Source organism: Lipotes vexillifer, unplaced genomic scaffold (assembly GCF_000442215.2).
Source record: "Lipotes vexillifer unplaced genomic scaffold, Lipotes_vexillifer_v1.1 scaffold491, whole genome shotgun sequence".
Taxonomy (NCBI): Eukaryota; Metazoa; Chordata; class Mammalia; order Artiodactyla; family Lipotidae; genus Lipotes; species Lipotes vexillifer.
In genome coordinates, this window is record NW_006770548.1 from 816,333 (window position 1) to 837,396 (window position 21,064).

Below are 21,064 nucleotides of genomic sequence, written 5' to 3' on the forward strand. Positions count from 1 at the left end.
AGACATACTGTAAGCCTGTGGGGCTCCTAGGAGTGGCAAGACTCCACTTGGCAACCTGACACAGCAACATCCAGGCTGTCCAGACACACTGTGACTCTGTGAGGCACTCTGATATGACACCAAATGGCAGTGACCCCACGTGGCGGAGTCCTGATGCACCGTGCCCAGATGTAGTACCATCCAGCTCTGCCGCTGCCTTGCAGGTCTCCCCATCCACACTGGCTCCATCATTGTGATCCCCTCCCTCAGGCTCAGCGGCGGCCAACATGGGCCAGGATGTGGGTATTGGCAGCAGCTTGCTCCCTCACTGCCCTGGCCTGGGCCTGCTCCAGTAAGATCTGCAGGAGGCCAAGGGGGACATCCAGTGAGAGGGTGATGCGGGGGCCAGGGCGGAGGCCAGGGCCGGGGCAGCCCCAAGCAGTGGAGGGGCCTGTGGTGCTGGCTGAAGGGCTCTCCGAGGTCACAGGGCGGGGAGTGGCCTGGGGAAAGTTCTGAGGGAGAAGCTGAAAGCCTGGGATAGGGGTTGCTGGGACAAGCAGAGTCCTGCCCAATGTCAGGACCATCAGCACCAGCAGAGCCCACCTGGTCATCGTGTGGTCAGGCTGCGAGGAGAAAACAGGTTCAGGGCAGGGGCCCTGGTCAGCTATGGCCCATAGACAGGGACAGATGGGGAAAGCAGAGAGAGACAGAGAGCAGCCAGGCCAGGGACAGAGAGAGACAGAAACAGAGATGAAGGGACAAGAAGAGAGCCAGAGTGAGACAGAGATAACAGACAGAGCCAGGCAGAGAGGAGGTCAGAGGGACAGAGAGAGTGAGAAAGAGAGTGAGAGAGACAGAGATAGACAAAGTGATGGAGAAACCCAGAGACAGCCACAGGTACATCTAGATATGGATATATTTTATAGAGAGAGAGATGGGGGGGGAGGGAGGAAGAACAAGAAGAAGAAAGGGAGGGAGGGAGGAGAGAGGGAGAGGGAGAAAGAGATGGAAATGAATGAGAGGGAGGCGGAGCAAATGGAGAGTGGAAGAAAAAAGAGAGAGGGCTTCCCTGGTGGCGCAGTGGTTGAGAGTCTGCCTGCCGATGCAGGGGACACAGGTTCGTGCCCCGGTCCGGGAAGATCCCACATGCCGCGGAGCGGCTGGGCCCGTGAGCCATGGCTGCTGAGCCTGCGCATCAGGAGCCTGTGCTCTGCAACGGGAGAGGCCACAACAGTGAGAGGCCCGCGTACCGCAAAAAACAAACAAACAAACAAACAGAGACAGAAACTGCCCCACAGACAGTGTGATGGAAATAAGGATGCAAAGAGAGAGAAACACAGAGGGACCAAAGGGGAGCCTGAGGTCTGAGCTAGAAAGCTTGTAGTAGATCCAGGGCAAAGAAAGGCAGGAATGGGGGTCCTTGAGGCAGAGAAGCAGCCAGAGATCCCAGGGCGCCTCAGGTTCAGAGACCTCCACTGACCCAAATCCCAGATCCATTCAACCCCAAAGGCCCTGCCCACCCCCCATGACCCCAGTCCTACCAGTAGCAGCCTCCTCTAGGGTAAGCTAGGGCCAGGCAGCGCTGTGCTGTGGTCTGCCTCTCTGCCCCCTTCAGGGCCCATTTATCTCCCTCAGCCCCTGGGCTGACAGCTGGGCCCTGTCTCCTGGCTTGAGGCAGCCCCCCACCTATGATTCATCCCCTCCTGGGGAGCAGTGAGGACATATCCTTGGCTCCTACCCTGTCTTCTTTCTGGGGACAAGTTGGGGACTGAGGGTCACAGGACAGTGACCACGGCTGGACAGAGGGACTCTGTACCCACTCGGGATGGTACCGTCCCCCTGACGCCCACACCTCCCCAAACATTCACAACAGGGGCCTTTAAACAGCAGCTTTAATGCCCCCCAGAATCAGCACCATGTCATCACAGGCTTGGGTCAAGGGGCAGGTCAGATGCGGTCAGATTCAGTCACATCCGCTCACTGCCCACAGCCATCCCCACACTGAGTCATCTGCCAGGGAGGCAGGAGCCACAATGGGGGTTTGTCCACAGTGGGGAAGGCTAGACCCATGGAACAAGTCACTGAAATTAACGGACACGCTCATGCACGCTCAAGTGCACGCAGGCCTCTAGCACCAAGGGGAGGGACAGCAGGGTCCAGCTGAGACACCGAATCCTCCAGGGGATGCTGAACTTCAGCTCATCATCTGCCTAAGCTCCCAGCAGCACCTGGGTGGGGCAGGTTGGGTTCAGCCATCTGACCTTACCCATCCCATCAGCCACAGAGAACGGGGAAGCTGGGGGCATAGGGTGTGGAGGCTCTGCCCGCAGAGAGGGATGCTCACTCAGGTCTTTAAGGGAGGGAGCACTGAGGGGGGGCCATACTGGGGACTCCACATAGAGCTGGGGTTCTCTACTCAGCTCTTTGGTCTGGGAGGGTTCTGTCCCAGGTCCCCCAGTCTGAGGAGGCTTCTGACCCAGGACCCTGACCCTGGACATGATCTGGGTAGGCCCCTAATGGGATGCGAGGTACGCCCATACCTGTCCCCTGGCTCTGAGCCACCCAGGGCGGGCAGCGGCGCTCACAGGCCTCACGGGTCCCAAAACGGTTGGCATTCCCTCCGCAGCCACCATAGACAAAAGGGTGACAGGCCTCCGTACCACCTGCCACAGCCCGATGATACCAGCGCAGGGTGTAGGCAGTACAGGAGCCCTCGTCCAGTGGAAGCGAGCAGGGGTCCGGGGCTGATGGAGGTCAGAGAGGTCAGCAGGGATGGGCTCTGTCTGCCCCTCCCCAAATCCCTCTGGGCCCAGCCCTCTTTCTCACCATCGCCATCCCAAGGAGCCTCAGGGTCCTGGTATTCCTCCATGGAATACTCAGAGTATTCGTACTCATCATCCTCAGGGGGCACCTGGCCTGCACGCATGGTGGGGTGTGCTTTGAGCAGGGCCCCAGCAGGGCTGGGTTCATGCTGCCCAACCCTGGCCCTTGGATGGGGTGGGCAGCACTGGTCTCCCACGTGTACACAAGAGTGTTCCCTGCATGTGGACCCTACACGCGTGGCGTGGGCCCTGCACACATGAGCAGCCCCGTGTGTGTCTGTGCTCCCACCCCACACACCCCACGGCTCCAGCCATCCTCACCTTCCTCCTCTGCATGGGAGACGCGGAGAATGGGCAAGGCGTGGAGCTGGGGGCCAGCGGTGTCTGCAGCGTAACTAGGGAGGGGTCCTAGAGCCAGAAGCAGGGGCACAGGGCCCTGGGGTCAGCATGGTGGCCACCCCAGCCAAGCCCCTGCTGAGAGGACCCAGGTGATGGGCACAGCCGGGCCAGGGGTGAGGAAAGTTCCAGGAGCAGAAAATACCAGAAAACTACTCACGTGATCCAGATGTGATAAACTGGCCCTGGCAGGCTGGAGGGGGCAGAGAGGGGGCAGGGAGAGAGACAATAACAGAGCAGGAGACAAAGATGGAAAGAGGCAGGGAGAGAGACGCACACGGGGGCAGAGACATACAGAGAAGGACAGCAGGAGAGAGTGACAGACAGGAGAGACAGGAAGGGAAGCAGATGCAGAGAGAGAGAAAGAGAAAGAAAGGAAGGGGAGAAGCAAACAGAGGGCGAGAGTGAAGTTGGGAACAGGCCAACAAAGGGCAAGAGAGAGAGGGAGAGACAGCCAGTCAGGAGCCGGCAGGCATGGAGACAGAGGGAAAGCAGCCACAGAGAGAGGCGGAAGGAGACGAGCTTCACTCTCTGATGCCCCCCAGGGCCACCAGAGCCCTCCACCCACACCCTGGCTCCACGTCAGGCCCTGAGGAACTGGCTCTGCTCACACCTCCACCCCCTCCACACGCCACCATCCTGGGCACCCGGGAACACTACGAGTCCCTCCACCTCTGCCTGGGTCTCCATTTGGGGAAGTCCTGTCAGCATGTCTGTCCTGAAACACCTGTGTGCATTTTGAAATTTTTTTTTTTTTTTTTTTTTTTTTTTTTTTTGGTACTTAAAAATGTTAATTACTATTCCTGTGTCCTACCTCCATAATGACTGGGTTTTTTTGTGTTTTGTTTTTTGTGGTACGTGGGCCCCTCACTGCTGTGGCCTCTCCCGTTGCGGAGCACAGGCTCCGGACGCGCAGGCTCAGAGGCCATGGCTCACGGGCCCAGCCGCTCTGCGGCATGTGGGATCTTCCCGGACCGGGGCCTGAACCCGTGTCCCCTGCATCGGCAGGCGGACTCTTCAACCACTGCGCCACCAGGGAAGCCCCCTGTGTGCATTTTGTATCCATCTGTCTCCACCCATCTCCTTGACTGCTTGCCCCTTAGAAGTTCTGGGGATGCTGCCTGCCCCTGTCTAGGGATACGGGGATGGAGTGGGGTGGTACCCAAGAGACTGTGGGCTGGGCCCCACTCACCGCAATGCTGACTCATCTCCTGACGCACAAGGCCCCGAATGTCATCCTCCTAGGAGCCCAAGACCACAAGGGTCATGAAGAACCAATGGATCACAGAAGGACAAAGGGTACATGATGCAGGGATCATGGAGGGACAGCGCTGAGTCAGAGTCCAGGGTCCAGGGTCCAGGGGGTCGGGGGTTGGGTGCAGGAGGCAGAGCCCACAACTCCCATACCCCACACTCACTGTCAGTGCAGCTTCTCCCTTCTCACCGCGGGGCCCCACAGGTCCTGGCCGCCCCTATGTGCAACGGATAGGACCAGGCTGTGACCTCTGATCTCACGGACACCAGAGGTCACCCCAACCTTTGACCCCAAGCCTAGGAATCCCCACTCACCTGCTCCCCTCTCTCTCCTGGGGTTCCAGGGACCCCAGGGGCCCCCACCACACTCTCTCCAGGGGGACCTCGTTCACCCTGTCAGACAGGACCAAGTAAGCAGGGTCAGAGGCAGTGGGGGTCAGAAGTACGACAAATTGGGATCATGAGTTCAGAGGTTGGGGCAAAGATATTGGGGGAATGGGTTGCAGAGCCAGAGGTCAGTGAGGAGTGAAGGGTCAGTGAGGCTCAGGGGTCTGGAATCAGAGTCAGGGCCCCTCACCTTCTGGCCCTGAAGTCCTTCGGGGCCTTTGGGACCAATACTGCCAGGTGGCCCGGGGGGACCACTAGAGCCATCACTGCCCCTGGGACCTGGGAAGCCCCCAATTCCTGGAGGCCCCTGAGGAGAGACAGATCAGGGACAGTGATGAGAGCTTCCAAAGATGGACCCACTTCCAGAGAGTACAACCTCCTCAATTCACCATGACCTTAGCCTCAACTTACCCGCTCCCCTTTCTCGCCCTGGTCACCCTTGGGTCCTGGCTGCCCATCAAAACCGCGAGCACCCTGGGAACAGAAAGAAGCATGAGAGTCCCTCTGCCTTGGCCTACCTCAGCTCAACCCCCATAAGCCCCCAGGCCCAATGGCCATAACCTCAAGTACCTGTGGCCCTACCAGTCGAAGACCCTCAATCTGCCATGATCCCCATGACCCTGACCTCACTGTGATGCCCCTTGCCCTGACCACCTTTTTCCCCTACACTGACACTCCAGCCTCCCCACTGACCTCCACCCACCGTAACCCCTTAGCCCTGAGGCATGTGCTGCTCCACCTCCCACCCCTTAATCCTAAATGTGCATTGTGGGGACTTCCTTGGCAGTCCAGTGGTTAAGACTCCACGCTTCGGAATTTCCCTGGTGGTCCAGTGGTAAAGGATCTGCCTTGTGATGCAGGGGACGTGGGTTTGATCCGTGGTCAGGGAACTAAGATCCCACATGCCGCGGGGCAACTAAGCCCAAGCGCCACAACTACTGAGCTTGCACGCCTCAACTAGAGAGACTGCATGCCACAAACTACAGAGCCCACGCACTCTGGAACCCGTGCACCACAACTACAGAGCCCACGCGCCCTGGAGCCTGCGTGCCACAACTAGAGAAGAGAAAACCCGCATGACACAGCTAGAGAGAAGCCCGTGCGCCGCAACGAAGAGCCTGCACACTGCAACGAAAGATCCCGCATGCCTCAATGAAGATCCCACATGCTGCAACTAAGACCCGACACAGCCAAAGAGAAATAAAAATAAAATAAAGAAATAATAAATCAATCTTAAAAAAAAAAAAAAAAGACTCTGCGCTGCCACTGAGGGGGCATGGATTCAATCCTTGGTCGGGGAACTAAGATCCCGCATGCCACACGGTGCGGCCAAAGAAAAAATTAAAAAGCACATTGTGACCCCAACCCACCCTGAAACCTCAAGACCAGCCCCACTCCACCCCGCAATGTCCCAACCTTTCACGACCCAAAACCTTCCTTGACCCAAAACCTTCACAACCCAACCATGCCCTTCCCTGCCCAATCCTAAACCCCCGATGTCCACTGTTGAGAGAGACCCCATACCTTGGGACCGATCAGGCCCTCCTTCCCAGGGGCCCCTGACTGGCCTGGAACACCCGGCTCCCCCTGGAGAAGAGAAGACATTAGCCAGGCCCTGGCCCAGCCATCCACTCCTCATTCTGGGGGTGCCCCACTCTCACCAACTCTCCCTTGCGTCCTGCCAGCCCTGGGCGGCCCGGGGGACCAGCTTCTCCCTGCAGGGATCAGGTGGAGGGGTCAGCCTTAGGCCCCAGGCCTCACAGCCTCCCACATCCCCACGCATATGCCCCATCACCCCTGTACCTTATCTCCCTTCTCTCCATCAAGGCCACAGGCTCCCTTAACCCCCCGTTCGCCCTGCGGGAGAAAAGAAGTGAAAAATGACTTCCAGATACCTCACCCTGTAACCGCTTGACGCTGAAACTACTCTCCAAACTGGCCTTAGATACTCCAAACTCTGACCTTCCAACCTCTAACCTAACACCTCACATTCAGCCCCGGACACCCCCACATCTGACCCCAAATACCTGACCTCTGACCCCAGATACCTCACCCTTCAACATCAGGTCCTCCTGATTAGGGGGAAAAAAACAGTCCCCTTCTCACCTTGAGGCCCCGGGGACCCATGAAGCCAACATCTCCTTTGTCTCCTCGGACACCAGGGGCTCCGTCTTTTCCTCGGGATCCCTGGGGGGAAAGGGGTCAATGTGAGGCCAGGGGAGGTCAGTGAGGGATCAAAGGGAATCACTTTGGATGTAATGGACAAGGAACATCATAGGGGTGAGAATCATCATTAGGGGCCAGAGCCACTGGAAGGGCAGGGTTTTCCATGGGGATGAGGGTCACCATGGGCAGGGGTCACTATGTGGGTGGAACCATCATGGGGGCTACTGTGAAGGTAGGGGTCCCTGGACAACATGAGAGTACTGGTTCACTGTAAGGTCAAAGGCCACTACATGGGCATGGGGGCATCTTACCGGCTCACCAGGGATCCCTGCAGCACCAGGCTCACCCTGTGGGAAACACAGATGGGGGAGGGCAGCACTTCAGTGTGACTGTCCCCTGTGCTGGCCTGTCTGCTGCACATGCAGCCACTCGGTGACTGCAGCCAGGGCCCAGGCTGCACAAGGAGCCCGTGTGAGCACATATGGGGCCAACAGGGAGGGAGGCAGGAAACCCTCCAATGCTAGAGGACACCCCTGGGACAGGGGTGTGTGATGCATGGCTCTGGGTCTGTACCTGGGGCGGGACTTGCCTTGGGTCCTGTGAGTCCACGCACTCCCAGCAACCCGGCTGAGCCCTTGTCTCCAGGCTGTCCCTTGGCGCCCTGTGGGAGTGACCAGGAGAGGGACACAATCAGGACCAGCCCAGGCTGCATGCTCAGAGAATGACTGGAACCTGCTGGCTGAGGCGGAGCTGGCCAGTGCTGCTCCCATGCGCTTCCCCATGGCCCCTTCCCTTCCAGCCCACGCCCCAGCAGGGTGGAGCTAGGGACTGTGGCTCGTGGGGTGGCTCATTTCTCACCCCAGGACCCCCAGATTCCTGCCACTCCTCTTACCACTGGGCCCCTACCCTTACCCCTACCTGGAGTACCCCTAACAGCCAAGAAGCCCCCTTCCCATTCCCACAGGCACTCTCATAGAGCCACAGTCCATACATTCCCCTTCTCACCTCCTATCCAGGCCCTTGAGCGCCCCCCATAGAGCCCCCATCCTCTCAGCCACCCCACAGAGTTGCTACAGCTGACAGAACCCCCTCCCCTCTGACCCCCAGAAAGCCCCCTCCCATCCTCCTCTCCAGTCCTCACAGACCCTCCATGGAGCCCCCCAGCCTGTAGGACCCCCCTCCTCACCCTGTATAGAATATCCCAACCTCATCCCCATACCTTTTCTCCAGGGTCCCCACTGTCTCCCCGAGGTCCTTTGTCACCATCTATGCCCCGAGGCCCTCGTTCACCCTGGGTCAGGGTCAGAAATCAGGGTCAGGGGCTAAAAGTCCCTTACCCTCTGAGGGTTTGAGCTCTCAGATCCCCTGGCCCAGCCCACAAAGAAGCCCCTCCCACACCCATCTGCACATGGACCAGACCCACTCACCATGTCCCCCTTGGCACCTCGTGGCCCCGGAGGCCCCATAATCACAGCTGAGTCACCCTGAGTGGACAGGGGGCAGTCAGAGGAGTCAGGAGCACCCTTAGTCCCCTGCCCTCCCCCATGCGCACACTCACCTTGTCACCCTTTAGCCCTGAGGTTCCAGTGTCACCCTATTGGGTGGAAGAGTGTGAGTCTCACCCAAATAGAGAAGCCCCAAATCCTAACTTGCAAGATCCCCACCCACACTGACCCCAGGGGCCTCTTCCCCATATCCTTACCTTCTCCCCACGCTCCCCCCGGCTGCCTGGGGGACCCTGTATGAGAGAAAATAGTGAGCTAAGGGAATTTGTGGGGACTACTGGGGAGAGAGCTCAGGGGTCAGGGGAGGACTGGGGGGCCCGGGGGAATGGGGGAGACAAAGGACCAGAGAGTAGCCAAGGAGAATCAGAGGGCTGCAGAAGGCTGCAGAGTGTCACAAGGGCACAGAGGGCACAGATAGGGGACTGAGTCACACCACTGGCTCTTTCCCCAGGGAGACCCACCACAAGTCCTCGGGGTCCCTCCAGGCCGGGGCGGCCATCTTCACCCTGGATGGTGACAATAGATTCAGCGACTCGGTAAGTTGGAAATCAGAAGCAAGAGCTGTGATGAAGGGACTCCCAGGGTGGCTCCCTGGAATGGCCATGGCTGCAGAGCAGGACATACATACCCGGACACCTGGCTCCCCACGCTCGCCTCGGGCCCCAGGCGGCCCTGCTCCAGTGTCTCCCTGGAGATCAACAGGACACCAGGGATCAGTGAGGGGAAATGGTGGAGGACAGAGGGTCATGGGAGGTCGGTGGAGGCTGGAGGGAGTGACAGGGGTCAGTGGAGATTAGAGGGGGTGACAAGGGTTAGTGGAAGCTGGAGGGGGTGACAGGGGTGCAAGAGAGAGCCAGCAGCATTGTCCCATCTACCTTGTCTCCTTTGAGTCCAGGGGCCCCAGGTGCTCCCTGTGGGCAGAGTGAGGTGAGGCTTCTGTGCCCCTCAAAGGCACACACACTTCTAGCCACTCAGTGTGGCATAGTCCCCAGCCTAAGTCCCCACATGGACAGACTCCAACACACAGCAATCAGAGACATGGGGCGTTGGGGCACTTCTACTCACCGCTAGCCCAAGGGGTCCACGTGGCCCCAAGGGACCTGGGGCTCCCTCTCTCCCTGGGGGGCCTGCCAGACCCTATAGTGAAAATGAGGTAAGAGAGGCGAAGGGTGACTTGGGAACCTTCCTCCCGTGCTGTCCCCCCAAAACCAGGAGCCCCCTCGGCAGGGTTGGGCCCCCTTCTCCTCTTCACCCAGTACCAGATTCAGAGGTCCTGAAGTCACCAAGTCCCCACATGCAGCCCTCAGCACCCTTACCCGCTCTCCACTGGGGCCCGGCTGACCCATCTCTCCACGAGGGCCTGTCTGACCGGGGAGCCCCACAATACCAGGAGCACCAGGGGTGCCGGGGGGGCCCAAGTCTCCCTGGAACAAAAATAGCAAAGGGAGGAATGGCTCCAGCAGGACCCCTTCCCAGGACTAGCCCCAGAACACCCTCTTTCTCCCACCTCCAGGCCTCCCGCCCCACCTGCTGCCCCTACTACTAGTGATGGGGCATTGTTTTACCTTTAGACCTGGAGGACCAATTGGCCCAGGGGGCCCCTGGACCCCAACACCTGGGTCACCCTTCAAGGGAAAGAAGAGTCAGATCAGGTTCCGGGAGTCTCAGGACCATGACCCCCAGCAGGGATGCTTTAGGGCACACATACCTTGTGACCTTTGAGTCCTGGAGCCCCTTTCTGACCCTAAAACAAAGTAAGCAGCATTTGAGAGTAGGAACATGAACCCAGAGCTCAGGTATGGCCCCAAAACATTCCCAGGGGAGCTCAGAGGTGACCACGGACATTTGGCACCAAGGATGTGAGTGCAGGTATGTGGGAGTGCAGACAGGAGCAGGAACTCAGACATGTCCCATCCCAGGGAGCTTAGACATGACCACAGACATGAGCTCAGATACAGGAGCACAGACAGGGTGGGGAGAGGGGCAGCACCAATACATGACCAAGGAGAGGCCCACAAAAACTCCCATGTGTCCTGAGACCTGGGAGATCAGACAGGAGCACATGTGCTCAGACACAGGGAGGAACAGAAGACCTAGGACAGGCACGTGGAAGCCAGGAGGCGTGACCCCTGCATGCTCCCAGAGCAGGACCCTGAATGCTGGAATGTTCAGCCAGGCTCGGGTTCAGATGTGCCCAGGCCCAGCAACGGTCCCTCACATCCACGACTGCACTCCTCAACCCAGACTCAGACTCGCCCAGACCCCAGACTCACATCTTCACCAGGATCTCCAGGCTCCCCAGCACGGCCGGCTTCACCCTGCATAGAAAGTGTAGTGAGGGTGTCTAGCCACCCAACCGTACCCCTCCCTGCCCAATGCACAGGCCCTGCGGCCAGGCCCACCTCACCTTCTCGCCTCGTGGCCCCGGCAGTCCTCGGTCACCTTTGGCTCCCTGTGGATACAGGGGTCAGAAGGACACATGGGTGTCAGGGGCACAGACAGCTGAGACTCAAAGAGGGAGCACGAGGCCTGGACCATGTGGGGCATATTATGGAAGGTGAGGGTCACAGGGGTGGAGGAACTATGCTGTGGAGTGTGGAGGAACTATGCTGTGGAGTGTGGAGGTTCCACACTCACCGGCTCTCCCACCAGGTCTTCAGCAAGGCCTCCAGGGGTGCCCTGATGAGGGAAAGGGGTCAGTGGGGTTCCTCAGCCCCTAACCCTTGTGCCCCCCAAACCAGGGCCTCCCACACACTCACCTTCTCTCCCTTTGCTCCAGGGGGCCCGACCACAGCCTGCAGGGAACTCCTGGTGAGTTACCTCGCCTCCTGCCACCTCCCCATCCCCACCCCGCCATCCATATGGAAGGGACAAACTAGGCTTGGGAGTGAGGCAGAGGAGCTGATGCAGAAGGTGGCGGTCAGGATCAAAGATCACCTGTCCAGGGGTGCCCATGGGTCCAGGCTCTCCTTTAGGTCCGACAGGTCCAGGCAGACCTGGTGACCCCTATGGCAGAACAGTGGGTGGAACTCAGTGCCTCTCCACCCCCTGCCCCTGCTGCCCAGCCCTCCTCTTCCTCCAGGCACACGGCGGCTGGCACAGGCCCCATCACATGCCCACAGCGAGCTCCCCTCAAAACACACACCGGCACGCCAGGGGCTCCTCTGTCTCCGTCCTTCCCACTGGCACCATCACGACCTGGCACTCCCGGCTTCCCTGTCTCCCCCTGAGAAGGGAGAGCTCTGTCAGGGGCCTGCCCCCTGACTCCTGACCCTCGGAGTCCAGCCCTGATCCCCAGGACTCACCACTTGTCCAGGCAAACCTGGTGCCCCCTGAGGACCCTGAAGGAAACAAGTCAGATGTGAGAGGGACACGGAGAGCACGGGACCCAGAGGGCAGGGACATGCTATCTCTGCAGGGGCCTCACTCACCACAAGGCCTGAGGTGCCAGGGGGGCCAGGAAGTCCCACAGCTCCAGTGGGTCCAGGCAGGCCCTGGAGGAAGAAAAAGTTCAGGGCAGTGCCAACCCCACCCAGCTCCCTGTGACTAACCCATGGGCTGGGTCACTCACCCGTCCTGGTGGTCCTGTCTCTCCAGGCTCCCCCTGCCAAAACCCCAGAGACCGCATGACACCACAGATGAACGAGAGGCCCTTCAGCCTCCATCCACAAGCAAAGACCACATGGACGGAGCACCTTGGTGCTCAGTCGCACTACAGGTCAGTGACATTCCCAGAGGTTGGCAGATGTTATCCTGGTGCAGACAGGCTGCTCCAAGCCACCACCTCCTTCCAGCCACACACCCACACCTGCCTATACTCACCTTCAGGCCAGAAGGTCCCTGGGGTCCCGCAGGGCCAGCAAGACCCTAGAAAAAAGTATCAAGGGCAGGAAACTGGGGTCAGAGTTATCCACCTGGACTCATGGACTAACACAAACAAGTTATCCAACTGAGTCATCAGTGGGGACTGATGCCTGTCCCCCCCACCACTAGGCAGTGCTTCCCCATCACTCACCGGGGCACCAGGTGGTCCAGGGTCTCCATGGCCACCCTGTTGGAGAGAGAAAGAGCCAGACGAGTGGGAGCCAATCCCACCCTCCCAGGGAAACTGAGGCAGTACTGCCCATTGTAGGGGTTACCCACTGTAGGATGGGAGCAGGAGGGAGCAGGATTCTGGGGTACTCACCATTGGGCCAGGGGTCCCCCTCGGACCTTGCAGACCCTGGATAGAGAAGGGGGCTTCTGAGCCTCAGTCTGGTCTCACTTGGGCCTGTTCCTGCCCTCTGGAGACCTTTGCCTGGGGGCCCCACTTCTGCACCTCTACCCCTCCCAGGCACAAATCACCCCATACCCACAGACTGCCCCACATAGACAGTACACATGGGCCTGTACGCGTACACAGCTATCATGCATCTGCACTCAGACCTGGGCACCCAGTCACCACACCCCGGCACCGGTCACTGGTGACACGTGCATACGGCGGCCAGCACACGGCAAAGGGTAGCTGTTCCCCAGAATCTCGGCCACGCTGCTCCTGCCATCACTCACCGGCTTCCCCTCAGGCCCAGCCACACCACGCTCTCCTGGTAGACCCTAGAGAGAACACGTTTAAGGCCACACTGCCCTTGTTCCCCATCCCAGCTTCCCCCTAGACAGCCCCAGGCAGAGCAGACTCCAGCCCGGACAACACAAGTGAGAGCCGTGTACTTGTGCACACATGGCCTGTGGGGCAAGGACTCACCGGGCTGCCATTTTGACCCCTCTGTCCAGGCTCTCCCCAGTCTCCCTTGATGCCTGGCTCACCCTGCAAGCAGAGGGTCATGACCTGAGCCCCCATCACTGCCAGGTGCCCACAGACATGCCACCCCGGCATGCCCTCCCGCAGGGGAGGGGAAACATGGTGGGGTGGGAGGCCTCACCCTGTCTCCTTTGGGGCCTTGGTTGCCGTCACTGCCTGGCTCCCCCTGTGGGGATGACATGTCAAGCCAGGCGCTGGCACCATGGCAAGGGTGGCCCCCAGGTTGATCCCACACACTGACCTTAGCACCCTTGAGTCCAGGGGGTCCTGGTTCTCTAGAGAGTCCAGAACCTGGCTCGTCCATGGCCACCTACAAGCACAAGGTCACAGGGGAGAGATGTGTCTGTCACAGAGGCATGGAGGGGTCATCCCAGATCACAGGGTGCCAGAGGGTTGTAGGGTCAGAGTCACCACATGGAATTTCTGGGGCTCAAGCCAATGGTGGCCTCTCGGTGACAGCAGTCACAGGCTTGGGCAGAGCTGGGGTGATCACCTTGGGGCCAGGGGGGCCAGGAAGGCCAGGAGGGCCGTCTCTGCCCTGCAGAAAAGAAGAAAGTGGGTGGCCACCCCAACACAGCCCATAGGCAGTCCCGCCCGGTAAAGCCCCCTCCAGCTCACCTGTTCTCCACGTTCTCCTTTCTCTCCCCGTTCTCCCTGAAGTGCAAATCGCAGGGTGGGGGCTATGCCTGTGGGGAGTCCAGCTCCTCCTGAGCCCACCTCCCCAGACGTCCCAGCCAGGCTCACCCTCTCTCCTGGTCTCCCTGCCTCTCCCACACTCCCAGCCGGGCCTGGGAGCCCAGGGATACCAGGCTTTCCAGGTTCCCCAGCAAGGCCGGGAGGTCCAGGGGGGCCCCTCTCCCCAAAGGCCAGGCCAGGTGGTCCCTGAGGGCCGGGGTCTCCACGATCTCCCTTCGGCCCACGTTCTCCAGAAAAGCCAGTGGGGCCCTGGAGGAACAGAAGAGTAAATGCTGGTGTCAACCACACCCTCCACAGGACACGCCCCCCTGAGCAGCCAACACACACCTCCTTGCCTGGTGGGCCCCGCTCTCCTGGGTCCCCCTTGGGGCCACGACGCCGTTCAGGCACAGGCAGGAAGCTGCCAGAGCTCTCTTCCCAGCTCTCCACGATCTCCCGCAGGGCAGACGTCTGAGTGACAGTGAGGGGTCAGAAGAGCAGGGCCAGTACTGCAGCCTCCCACGCCCTGGCCTGGCCCCACGGGCATTACTTGTCCCGTGGGGTTCCCACCAACCCCCATGCCCAGCCCCCAAACAACCTACCTTGATGCCAATATTTTCCAGCAACCGCTCCACATTCTGGGGACACAAGCTGGGTGAGGGGCTGCCCACAGAGGAGAAGGCCCCACACTGCCCCCCAAAACAGCCTCCCTACCCTCTTCCCCAGGCCTCTTGCCCAGAGGACCGTTTAGCCCTTTGTTGAGGTGGCTCGAGGTCACTGGAAGCCCCTCCCTGACATGTCCCTGCTGCCCAGGTTCCCCTCCGTGTAGGCTACAGGAATCCCAACAGGGCAGGGGGCTGAGCACACAGCACAGCTCCAGTGGGGCCTCACGGCAAGTGGAATGGGACAGAGGTGGCCGCTACAGGCATGCACATAACAGTCAAGGGCCAGGTCCCAGGCTTCACTCACCACCGTGCTCCCAGGCTCTCCTCTCAGGCCACGCTCTCCTGGGAGGCCCTGGAGACACCAAGAGACAAGCTGCTGGACCCAGTTTGGGGCTGGGGCTGGGGGCATGTGCGCGCATGCATGGGTGCTATGGCTACCGGGGCAAGTGAAAAAGATGGGGGCCTCACCTGTTCCCCTTTGGGTCCAGTCTCCCCACGCTCACCCTGAGAAAAAGAATGACCAGTGGTGAAAATGCCCCCCGCTCTGGGCAGCCCCTGACCATACCCCCCACCCAGCATCTGCACACTCACCTTGGAGCCCGAACCTCCTGGAACACCAGGGAAACCCTGAGATATGTATGTCAGAACACAAAGAAGTCACACAGGATCATGGCCTCCCAGGGTGACAACATAATGGCCCCTGTTGCTCCCAAGTCCTGGAACTATCCTGGACACTCACCTGGCCAGGAGGGCCAACCTGCCCTGGGATGCCCGGGGGGCCCTGGAGTCCAGGGCTACCAGGAGCTCCTCGCTCACCCTTGGGGCCATCATGACCCTGTGGAGGATGTAGCCAGCATCAGGACCCTGAGACCCCAGAAAGGAGTGGAGCCACATATCACAGGGTCAGGGTCAGGGTTCAGAGGTTACAGAAGACTCCAACACTCACTTGTCTCCCAGGAGCGCCCAAATCTCCCTTCTCTCCCTAAGGAAGACAAGGGTGCTTCAGACGTGGCCCCAATCTGAGCCAGAGCAGACTCCAAGTGAGGCGACTCACCTTCCTCCCATCTTCTCCAGGGTCCCCAGGTCCTCCCTGCGGGCAGAGGACTCACATCAGACCCAACAGAATTAAGAACTAAGAATTGTCTGTGTGTCTTGGTAACTGTCTGCAAGTCCTATGTCTACCTCACTGTGTGTGGCTGTATGTATATGTGACTGTGGACACAAATGCACATGTCGGTCTTTCCCCACATGTATCACACGTCAGAGCCTTGGATACGTGTCTCACCACACCTCCACAGAGGTACACGTGCAGCCCTGGGGCCAAGTCATAGCACGTGTATGGGTGGAAGTGTTTGTGCGTCAACATGTCTTCAGTATCCCTGAATGTGGGCTTCACACCTGTGTGTTGGCATTTCTCCATCTGTGTCTGAGGCTCTTTGCCTGTGCCCGTGGCTGTGGTTATTTTAGCTTGTGTTGGCCCATCCAGGCACAGGTCGGCACGTCCACTTAACTCACTGTGTCTGTGAGGCTGCCCGTGTGTGCACATGGACGTGTGCTTCAGGATGTATCTGTACGTGTGGGCTACATACTCGGGTGTCGGCACGTGTCAGCATGTGTCTGTGTGTGTGCCCCATGTGTATGGCACATCTGGACCATGTCCGTATGCTAGCATTTTTTGGAGGTTTCACTGTGTCTACCCTGGACACTCACGTTTTTCCCATTCAGGCCAGGCTTGCCATCCTTGCCTGGCTTTCCCTGTGGGAACAGATCATGGGTCAGAAGTCAGGGTTGGGGTGAGGGCAGTAACGGGGCAAAAGGATACCACGAGGGGACTTCCCTGGTGCACAGTGGATAAGACTCCGAGCTCCCAATGCAGGGGGCCCGGGTTTGATCCCTGGTCAGGGAACTAGATCCCACATGCGTGCCACAACTAAGGAGCTTGCCTGCTGCAACTAAGACCCCGTGCAACTAAATAAATAATTTTTTTTTTTTTTTAAAAGGGTACCATGAAAGTGGGACTCACCGGTGCTCCAAGGGGACCAGAGGGGCCAGCGGGGCCCTGTTCTCCTTGAAGGCCAGGAAGTCCCTGGAAAAAGTCTTTGCTAGGATTGAGAGGGCCACTGATATATCTCCTGGGGCACATCCATGGACTTGGAAAACCCCACTAAGAACCTCCTCCCGTGTAGAGTCCCCCCCTCCTCCTCAATGGAGGAGCCATTGAGGTCCCGAGGCTGAGACCCGATAGGGTAGGGGGCCCCCCCTGCTGAAACTCCGAAGGGAAGAACCCTCAGGATTTGGGGGTCCTACTATAGCGCCCAAGGCAGAGAAGATCAGAAAGCAGGACTCTGCTCAAACCTGCCTGCCAGGGACTGGGACCCTCCCAAGGACAGGGCTGGACCAACTCCCCCTACTCCCGCTGGTCCTGTGACTATGAAGACCAGGCTACACAGTTCATGCTGGACCCCTGAGCCGCCCTCCACCCTAATATCTCCCCTTACTTACGTCTCTCCCTGGGTCCCCAGCCTTGCCTATAGCACCCTGAGGAGAGACTCAAGTCAGGGAGTCCGCAGTGGTCTTGGGGTCAGGGGCACTGCCCACTGACAGGGCCACTAGTTCCTGTGAACCCAAGGCCTGTCAGGCAGTAACATCCCCCACCCAGGCAGGGTACTAGGAGAAGACACAGATGACCCACCTGGCCCCAGAGCTAATCAAGACCCAGAAGACTCCAGTGAGTCTGGAGCCATACAAAGGGGCAAGGGAAGGGGCGTGACCAGGCAGTGACCGCCACGACTCACAGGCAGCCCAGGGGAACCAGGGGTTCCTGGTTTCCCATCCAGTCCACTGCGGCCATCCAGGCCAGGGGGGCCCCGGTCACCCTGAGGAAAACAGAGTGGTAAGAGGCCTCGAAGGATGAGATGGATCTGAGAGCCCAGGCTCACAGTCGGAAAACTTCCATGCTCTCTCACCTTTTCTCCTGCTGGGCCTCGAACACCTGGGTCCCCCTGAAGGGAACAAGGTCAGTGAGAGGTGAGGGCAAGATGGGAACTTAGGCTGATGGGGCAAAGTGTGTCACTCACCTGTGGGCCTGGGGGCCCCCGAAGTCCACTGATGCCCTGAGGACAAGGGGAGGAAGAAATCAGAGCAGGCTTTCCCAGGCCCACACGTTCCCACGGGATAAGCCACACTCACTCTCTCCCCAGAAGCTCCAGGGGGGCCGGGGTCACCCTTGGGTCCTCGAGGACCCTCCTGTCCACGGTCCCCAGACTCTCCCTATGGTAGAGACAAACGTGTTGAGGGAATAGCACTAGGGCCACAGGCATGCCCGAGGCAGAACCTGTCATGGGGGTGGCTGGGATGCTTTCTTAGGCTCACAGCTTCACTCCACCCATGGAACATGATACCTTCTCTCTGACTCCAAGTCCCGTGTCCACCTGTGGAGTGAATGGCCAGTGAGAAGAATAGTTCAAGTAGGGGAAGAGGAGTTGGTGAGGATCAGTAAAGACATCAGGGGGCAGTGGGGGAAGTGGGAGTCAGTGGAAGGGATGAAGGGACACCGTGTGGGGCTAACAGGGGCAGGTGAGGGAGATGACAGAATCAGACCCAGTCAACCCTTACCAGCCGTCCAGGGGGTCCTGGGGGACCCTAGGAAAGGAAAGAATTGTAGTCAACAGGAGCCCTGCAGCCCCACGGTATGGCTCAGTTTTACCTCAAGCTCAGCTCTGCTCCCAGATTCCCTGCACCCCAGTGCCAAACCCCAGAAGCCAGGTCAGGCCTGGAGGTGGCCACCAGGGCTCCCAACCTTGACCTCCAGGCCCTTAACGGAGGTGCTAACCAGACTGAGCACCGGAACCCTGTATCCCTCCCGAGCCCAGAACACCAGCACTACTGAGCCCAGAACACCAGCACTACTCACTGGCTCCCCACGGTCACCCTTGGGTCCAGATGGTCCAGGGCTCCCCTGCAAAAAGTCAGAGGGTCAGGGTCAGCGAGGAGAGGCAGCAGTTTGGGGGAGCTTTGGAAACACCCTAAGGATTCATGGGGATCCTGGTGGCCTTTGGGGTTTGTGATGAAGGGGTCAAAGGAAATGAGGACTGTGAGGGTTTAGCGCTGCAGGGTCGGGGTGGCGGGGTCAGAGGCTGGGAGCTGGATGGTTGGAGATTGAAGTTGAGGTTAGAGTTCAGGGATCAGAGGTCAGGACTCACGTTTCGTCCATCCTCTCCAGGATCTCCCTGGTCTCCCTTCTCACCCACAGGCCCCCGAGTTCCAGGTGCCCCCTGAGAAGAGCAGCTGGTATGAGACAGACCCTCCCAGCATTTTGAAGACCCCCATACTGCCCCAGTTCTCCATCACCCTGAAAACCATGTCAGAGTTCCCCATTACCACATGCCTCCCTCCAGACTCTCCCATCACCCTTTCTCCCCTCAGTGTTTCCCACAGCTTCATGCCCACCTCCCATAAGTTCTCTCATCACCCCCCCTTACTTCTCCCCGCAAAGCCTCACCCGAAGGCCACGCTCGCCAGCTTTTCCAGGCAAACCTGGTTCACCCTGGTGGTGGAGAGAACGCCACATCAAACAGGTGAGTTAGGCTCAAACTAACTCAGGGAGTGGTGACAGAGAAGGGCCTGGGAACCAACTGGACCAGAGGCAGGGGGTGTGGACTGGATAACCTGGTGGAGCCCCATCCCCACAGGGATCACAGTTCAAGGGTAAAGGATCAGAAACCACAGTGGGAAGGAATCTCACCGGGGGACCCTCGTCACCTTTCTCTCCAACTTCACCCTGTGAGACATGAGAGTCAGCCTTGGTCCCCAAACCCCCAGGGAGGCCAGCAGTACCTTACTCCCCATCCCCCAGCACTCCCCCAGTCCAGTCCTCTTACATCTCGTCCTCGGGGGCCGATGGATCCTGGGGAACCAGGACGCCCAGGGTCTCCCGTCTCTCCGGGAGGCCCTGAGTCACCCTGTGGAAGAGGCAAGAGTGATGCAGCACATATAGTCAGCCCTTGAAGGGAGGTGACCCCAGAAACCTTGATGTTACCCAAGGTCACAGGCACTCACCGGGGGTCCTGCTCTGCCAGTGAGGCCAATGGGACCCTGCAGGGCATGGGGGGGGGTACGACTTAGTTGGGGCTCCCAGGCACCACCTCATCTCCTTCTGTCACACTCCCCATCCCCACATTTACTCACCCGGACTCCAGGGTCTCCCTTGGGGCCAGGGTCCCCAGGAAGAACCAAGCCAGGTGGGCCCTGGGGAAGGAAGGATCAGAGGTCAGGGGACACAACCATCACCTGCCCTAACCCCTAAACACTTCCCCACACTTACCCGTTCCCCTTTGACTCCGGTAGCTCCTTTGGGCCCAGGGAGCCCTACGTCTCCCTGGAGGTGACAAAGACCATCAGCGTCAGCCACAGGCTCCATGAGTCCACCACCCAGCGATCATGCCACAACTGTCATGACCTCCAGGGGCCTCCAGGCAGGCCCAGAGGCAGGCCCTATGACCTTGATCTCAACCCTGTAACAGCTTCCCTTCACTCTTACCAGACTTACCTTCTCTCCTTTAGCTCCAGCAACCCCAGGTCCCTGAAAACAAACAGGACAGACACGGCTTGGCCCTGCCTAGGGATCACACTACTACAGCCTTGATTGGAGTTGGCGTCATATAGAATCAGAAGTCTCTGCCCAGAGGTCACAGGGTCACCCCTGGGAGCAGGGCAGGGGTTACACAGGGCTCACGACCTGTATGGTGGTCATGGGTTCACAGGATCACAGCCAGAAGTTGGAAGGCGTGTTACAGCATTAGAGTTACAGAGCTCTGAGCCAGTCCAGGGTCCCAAGGTTATGGGGTCACAGCCTGGAACGCTGGTTTCCAGGTGGGTCATACTGCTCAAGGGCCTGTGCGGTGATTGGAAACACACCCTCCCTTCACTCACCACTGCGGGGTCCCCAGGGCGACCAGGCTCCCCCTGTAGAGAAAGGATAGGGATAGGGATGGGTCAGGGACCCACCTAGGAACTCAAGGCCCCAGTATCCCACCTGCCACAATCCCTGGTATCGGGGGCACTTGACTCCCAGCCCATGACCCACCTTCTCTCCTCGGCGGCCAGTGGGTCCTGGTGGCCCCTGCACACGGAGAAAGCATGAGCCCAGGATGGGGAGGAACACATGAAAGCCCTACTCCTGATCCCACAGTCACATACTTACTTCAGGACCCTCAGGTCCAGGACGTCCAGCAACTCCTGGTGGACCCTGGGGAAGAGGAGCAGAAATGCTGACCCAGGTGGGTGGGGGCAGGGGGATTATGGCAGGTAAGGGCTAGAGGTTCAGGATGGGGGTCACAGAAGATCAGGATTTAGGTCAGCAGGGGTCAAACTCGGCAGGAAGACAGAGGCCAGGTCAGTGGGAGTCAAGGTCAGTTC

At 59.3% G+C, this 21,064-nt stretch overlaps 2 protein-coding genes across 2 annotated transcripts in view; both read right to left on the minus strand.

Annotated features, from left to right (window-relative positions):
* Positions 1 to 251: 251 nt before the first annotated feature.
* On the minus strand, positions 252 to 590 carry UCN2 (urocortin 2). Its single transcript, XM_007446161.1, has one exon. The coding sequence runs from the start codon at positions 588 to 590 to the stop codon at positions 252 to 254; it is 339 nt and encodes a 112-aa protein (XP_007446223.1).
* A 1,366-nt stretch (positions 591 to 1,956) lies between these two features.
* Positions 1,957 to 21,064, minus strand: part of COL7A1 (collagen type VII alpha 1 chain) — a 32,300-nt gene continuing 13,192 nt past the window's right edge. The window contains exons 44-119 of the mRNA XM_007446222.1: positions 20,850 to 20,894; positions 20,733 to 20,768; positions 20,579 to 20,611; positions 20,196 to 20,228; positions 19,971 to 20,024; positions 19,835 to 19,894; positions 19,706 to 19,741; positions 19,528 to 19,608; positions 19,392 to 19,427; positions 19,149 to 19,193; positions 18,850 to 18,921; positions 18,561 to 18,605; positions 18,263 to 18,289; positions 18,049 to 18,078; positions 17,837 to 17,917; positions 17,725 to 17,760; positions 17,614 to 17,649; positions 17,443 to 17,523; positions 17,150 to 17,185; positions 16,671 to 16,733; positions 16,358 to 16,402; positions 15,702 to 15,737; positions 15,594 to 15,629; positions 15,387 to 15,482; positions 15,239 to 15,274; positions 15,116 to 15,151; positions 14,952 to 14,999; positions 14,585 to 14,620; positions 14,331 to 14,453; positions 14,052 to 14,252; positions 13,926 to 13,961; positions 13,801 to 13,845; positions 13,549 to 13,617; positions 13,429 to 13,473; positions 13,251 to 13,313; positions 13,058 to 13,102; positions 12,696 to 12,731; positions 12,525 to 12,560; positions 12,332 to 12,376; positions 12,081 to 12,113; positions 11,941 to 12,003; positions 11,815 to 11,850; positions 11,655 to 11,735; positions 11,447 to 11,515; positions 11,269 to 11,304; positions 11,147 to 11,188; positions 10,917 to 10,961; positions 10,783 to 10,827; positions 10,218 to 10,253; positions 10,075 to 10,134; positions 9,826 to 9,933; positions 9,575 to 9,646; positions 9,385 to 9,420; positions 9,138 to 9,197; positions 8,971 to 9,015; positions 8,707 to 8,742; positions 8,563 to 8,598; positions 8,432 to 8,488; positions 8,224 to 8,295; positions 7,594 to 7,665; positions 7,316 to 7,351; positions 6,945 to 7,025; positions 6,642 to 6,695; positions 6,500 to 6,553; positions 6,363 to 6,425; positions 5,250 to 5,312; positions 5,029 to 5,145; positions 4,767 to 4,844; positions 4,616 to 4,669; positions 4,390 to 4,438; positions 3,358 to 3,390; positions 3,123 to 3,209; positions 2,806 to 2,895; positions 2,520 to 2,723; positions 2,246 to 2,329; positions 1,957 to 2,039 (exon numbers count right to left, since the gene is read on the minus strand). Coding sequence (XP_007446284.1) covers positions 1,957 to 2,039; positions 2,246 to 2,329; positions 2,520 to 2,723; positions 2,806 to 2,895; positions 3,123 to 3,209; positions 3,358 to 3,390; positions 4,390 to 4,438; positions 4,616 to 4,669; positions 4,767 to 4,844; positions 5,029 to 5,145; positions 5,250 to 5,312; positions 6,363 to 6,425; positions 6,500 to 6,553; positions 6,642 to 6,695; positions 6,945 to 7,025; positions 7,316 to 7,351; positions 7,594 to 7,665; positions 8,224 to 8,295; positions 8,432 to 8,488; positions 8,563 to 8,598; positions 8,707 to 8,742; positions 8,971 to 9,015; positions 9,138 to 9,197; positions 9,385 to 9,420; positions 9,575 to 9,646; positions 9,826 to 9,933; positions 10,075 to 10,134; positions 10,218 to 10,253; positions 10,783 to 10,827; positions 10,917 to 10,961; positions 11,147 to 11,188; positions 11,269 to 11,304; positions 11,447 to 11,515; positions 11,655 to 11,735; positions 11,815 to 11,850; positions 11,941 to 12,003; positions 12,081 to 12,113; positions 12,332 to 12,376; positions 12,525 to 12,560; positions 12,696 to 12,731; positions 13,058 to 13,102; positions 13,251 to 13,313; positions 13,429 to 13,473; positions 13,549 to 13,617; positions 13,801 to 13,845; positions 13,926 to 13,961; positions 14,052 to 14,252; positions 14,331 to 14,453; positions 14,585 to 14,620; positions 14,952 to 14,999; positions 15,116 to 15,151; positions 15,239 to 15,274; positions 15,387 to 15,482; positions 15,594 to 15,629; positions 15,702 to 15,737; positions 16,358 to 16,402; positions 16,671 to 16,733; positions 17,150 to 17,185; positions 17,443 to 17,523; positions 17,614 to 17,649; positions 17,725 to 17,760; positions 17,837 to 17,917; positions 18,049 to 18,078; positions 18,263 to 18,289; positions 18,561 to 18,605; positions 18,850 to 18,921; positions 19,149 to 19,193; positions 19,392 to 19,427; positions 19,528 to 19,608; positions 19,706 to 19,741; positions 19,835 to 19,894; positions 19,971 to 20,024; positions 20,196 to 20,228; positions 20,579 to 20,611; positions 20,733 to 20,768; positions 20,850 to 20,894 — 4,449 coding nt within the window. The remainder of the gene's footprint in view (positions 2,040 to 2,245; positions 2,330 to 2,519; positions 2,724 to 2,805; positions 2,896 to 3,122; positions 3,210 to 3,357; positions 3,391 to 4,389; positions 4,439 to 4,615; positions 4,670 to 4,766; positions 4,845 to 5,028; positions 5,146 to 5,249; positions 5,313 to 6,362; positions 6,426 to 6,499; positions 6,554 to 6,641; positions 6,696 to 6,944; positions 7,026 to 7,315; positions 7,352 to 7,593; positions 7,666 to 8,223; positions 8,296 to 8,431; positions 8,489 to 8,562; positions 8,599 to 8,706; positions 8,743 to 8,970; positions 9,016 to 9,137; positions 9,198 to 9,384; positions 9,421 to 9,574; positions 9,647 to 9,825; positions 9,934 to 10,074; positions 10,135 to 10,217; positions 10,254 to 10,782; positions 10,828 to 10,916; positions 10,962 to 11,146; positions 11,189 to 11,268; positions 11,305 to 11,446; positions 11,516 to 11,654; positions 11,736 to 11,814; positions 11,851 to 11,940; positions 12,004 to 12,080; positions 12,114 to 12,331; positions 12,377 to 12,524; positions 12,561 to 12,695; positions 12,732 to 13,057; positions 13,103 to 13,250; positions 13,314 to 13,428; positions 13,474 to 13,548; positions 13,618 to 13,800; positions 13,846 to 13,925; positions 13,962 to 14,051; positions 14,253 to 14,330; positions 14,454 to 14,584; positions 14,621 to 14,951; positions 15,000 to 15,115; positions 15,152 to 15,238; positions 15,275 to 15,386; positions 15,483 to 15,593; positions 15,630 to 15,701; positions 15,738 to 16,357; positions 16,403 to 16,670; positions 16,734 to 17,149; positions 17,186 to 17,442; positions 17,524 to 17,613; positions 17,650 to 17,724; positions 17,761 to 17,836; positions 17,918 to 18,048; positions 18,079 to 18,262; positions 18,290 to 18,560; positions 18,606 to 18,849; positions 18,922 to 19,148; positions 19,194 to 19,391; positions 19,428 to 19,527; positions 19,609 to 19,705; positions 19,742 to 19,834; positions 19,895 to 19,970; positions 20,025 to 20,195; positions 20,229 to 20,578; positions 20,612 to 20,732; positions 20,769 to 20,849; positions 20,895 to 21,064) is intronic.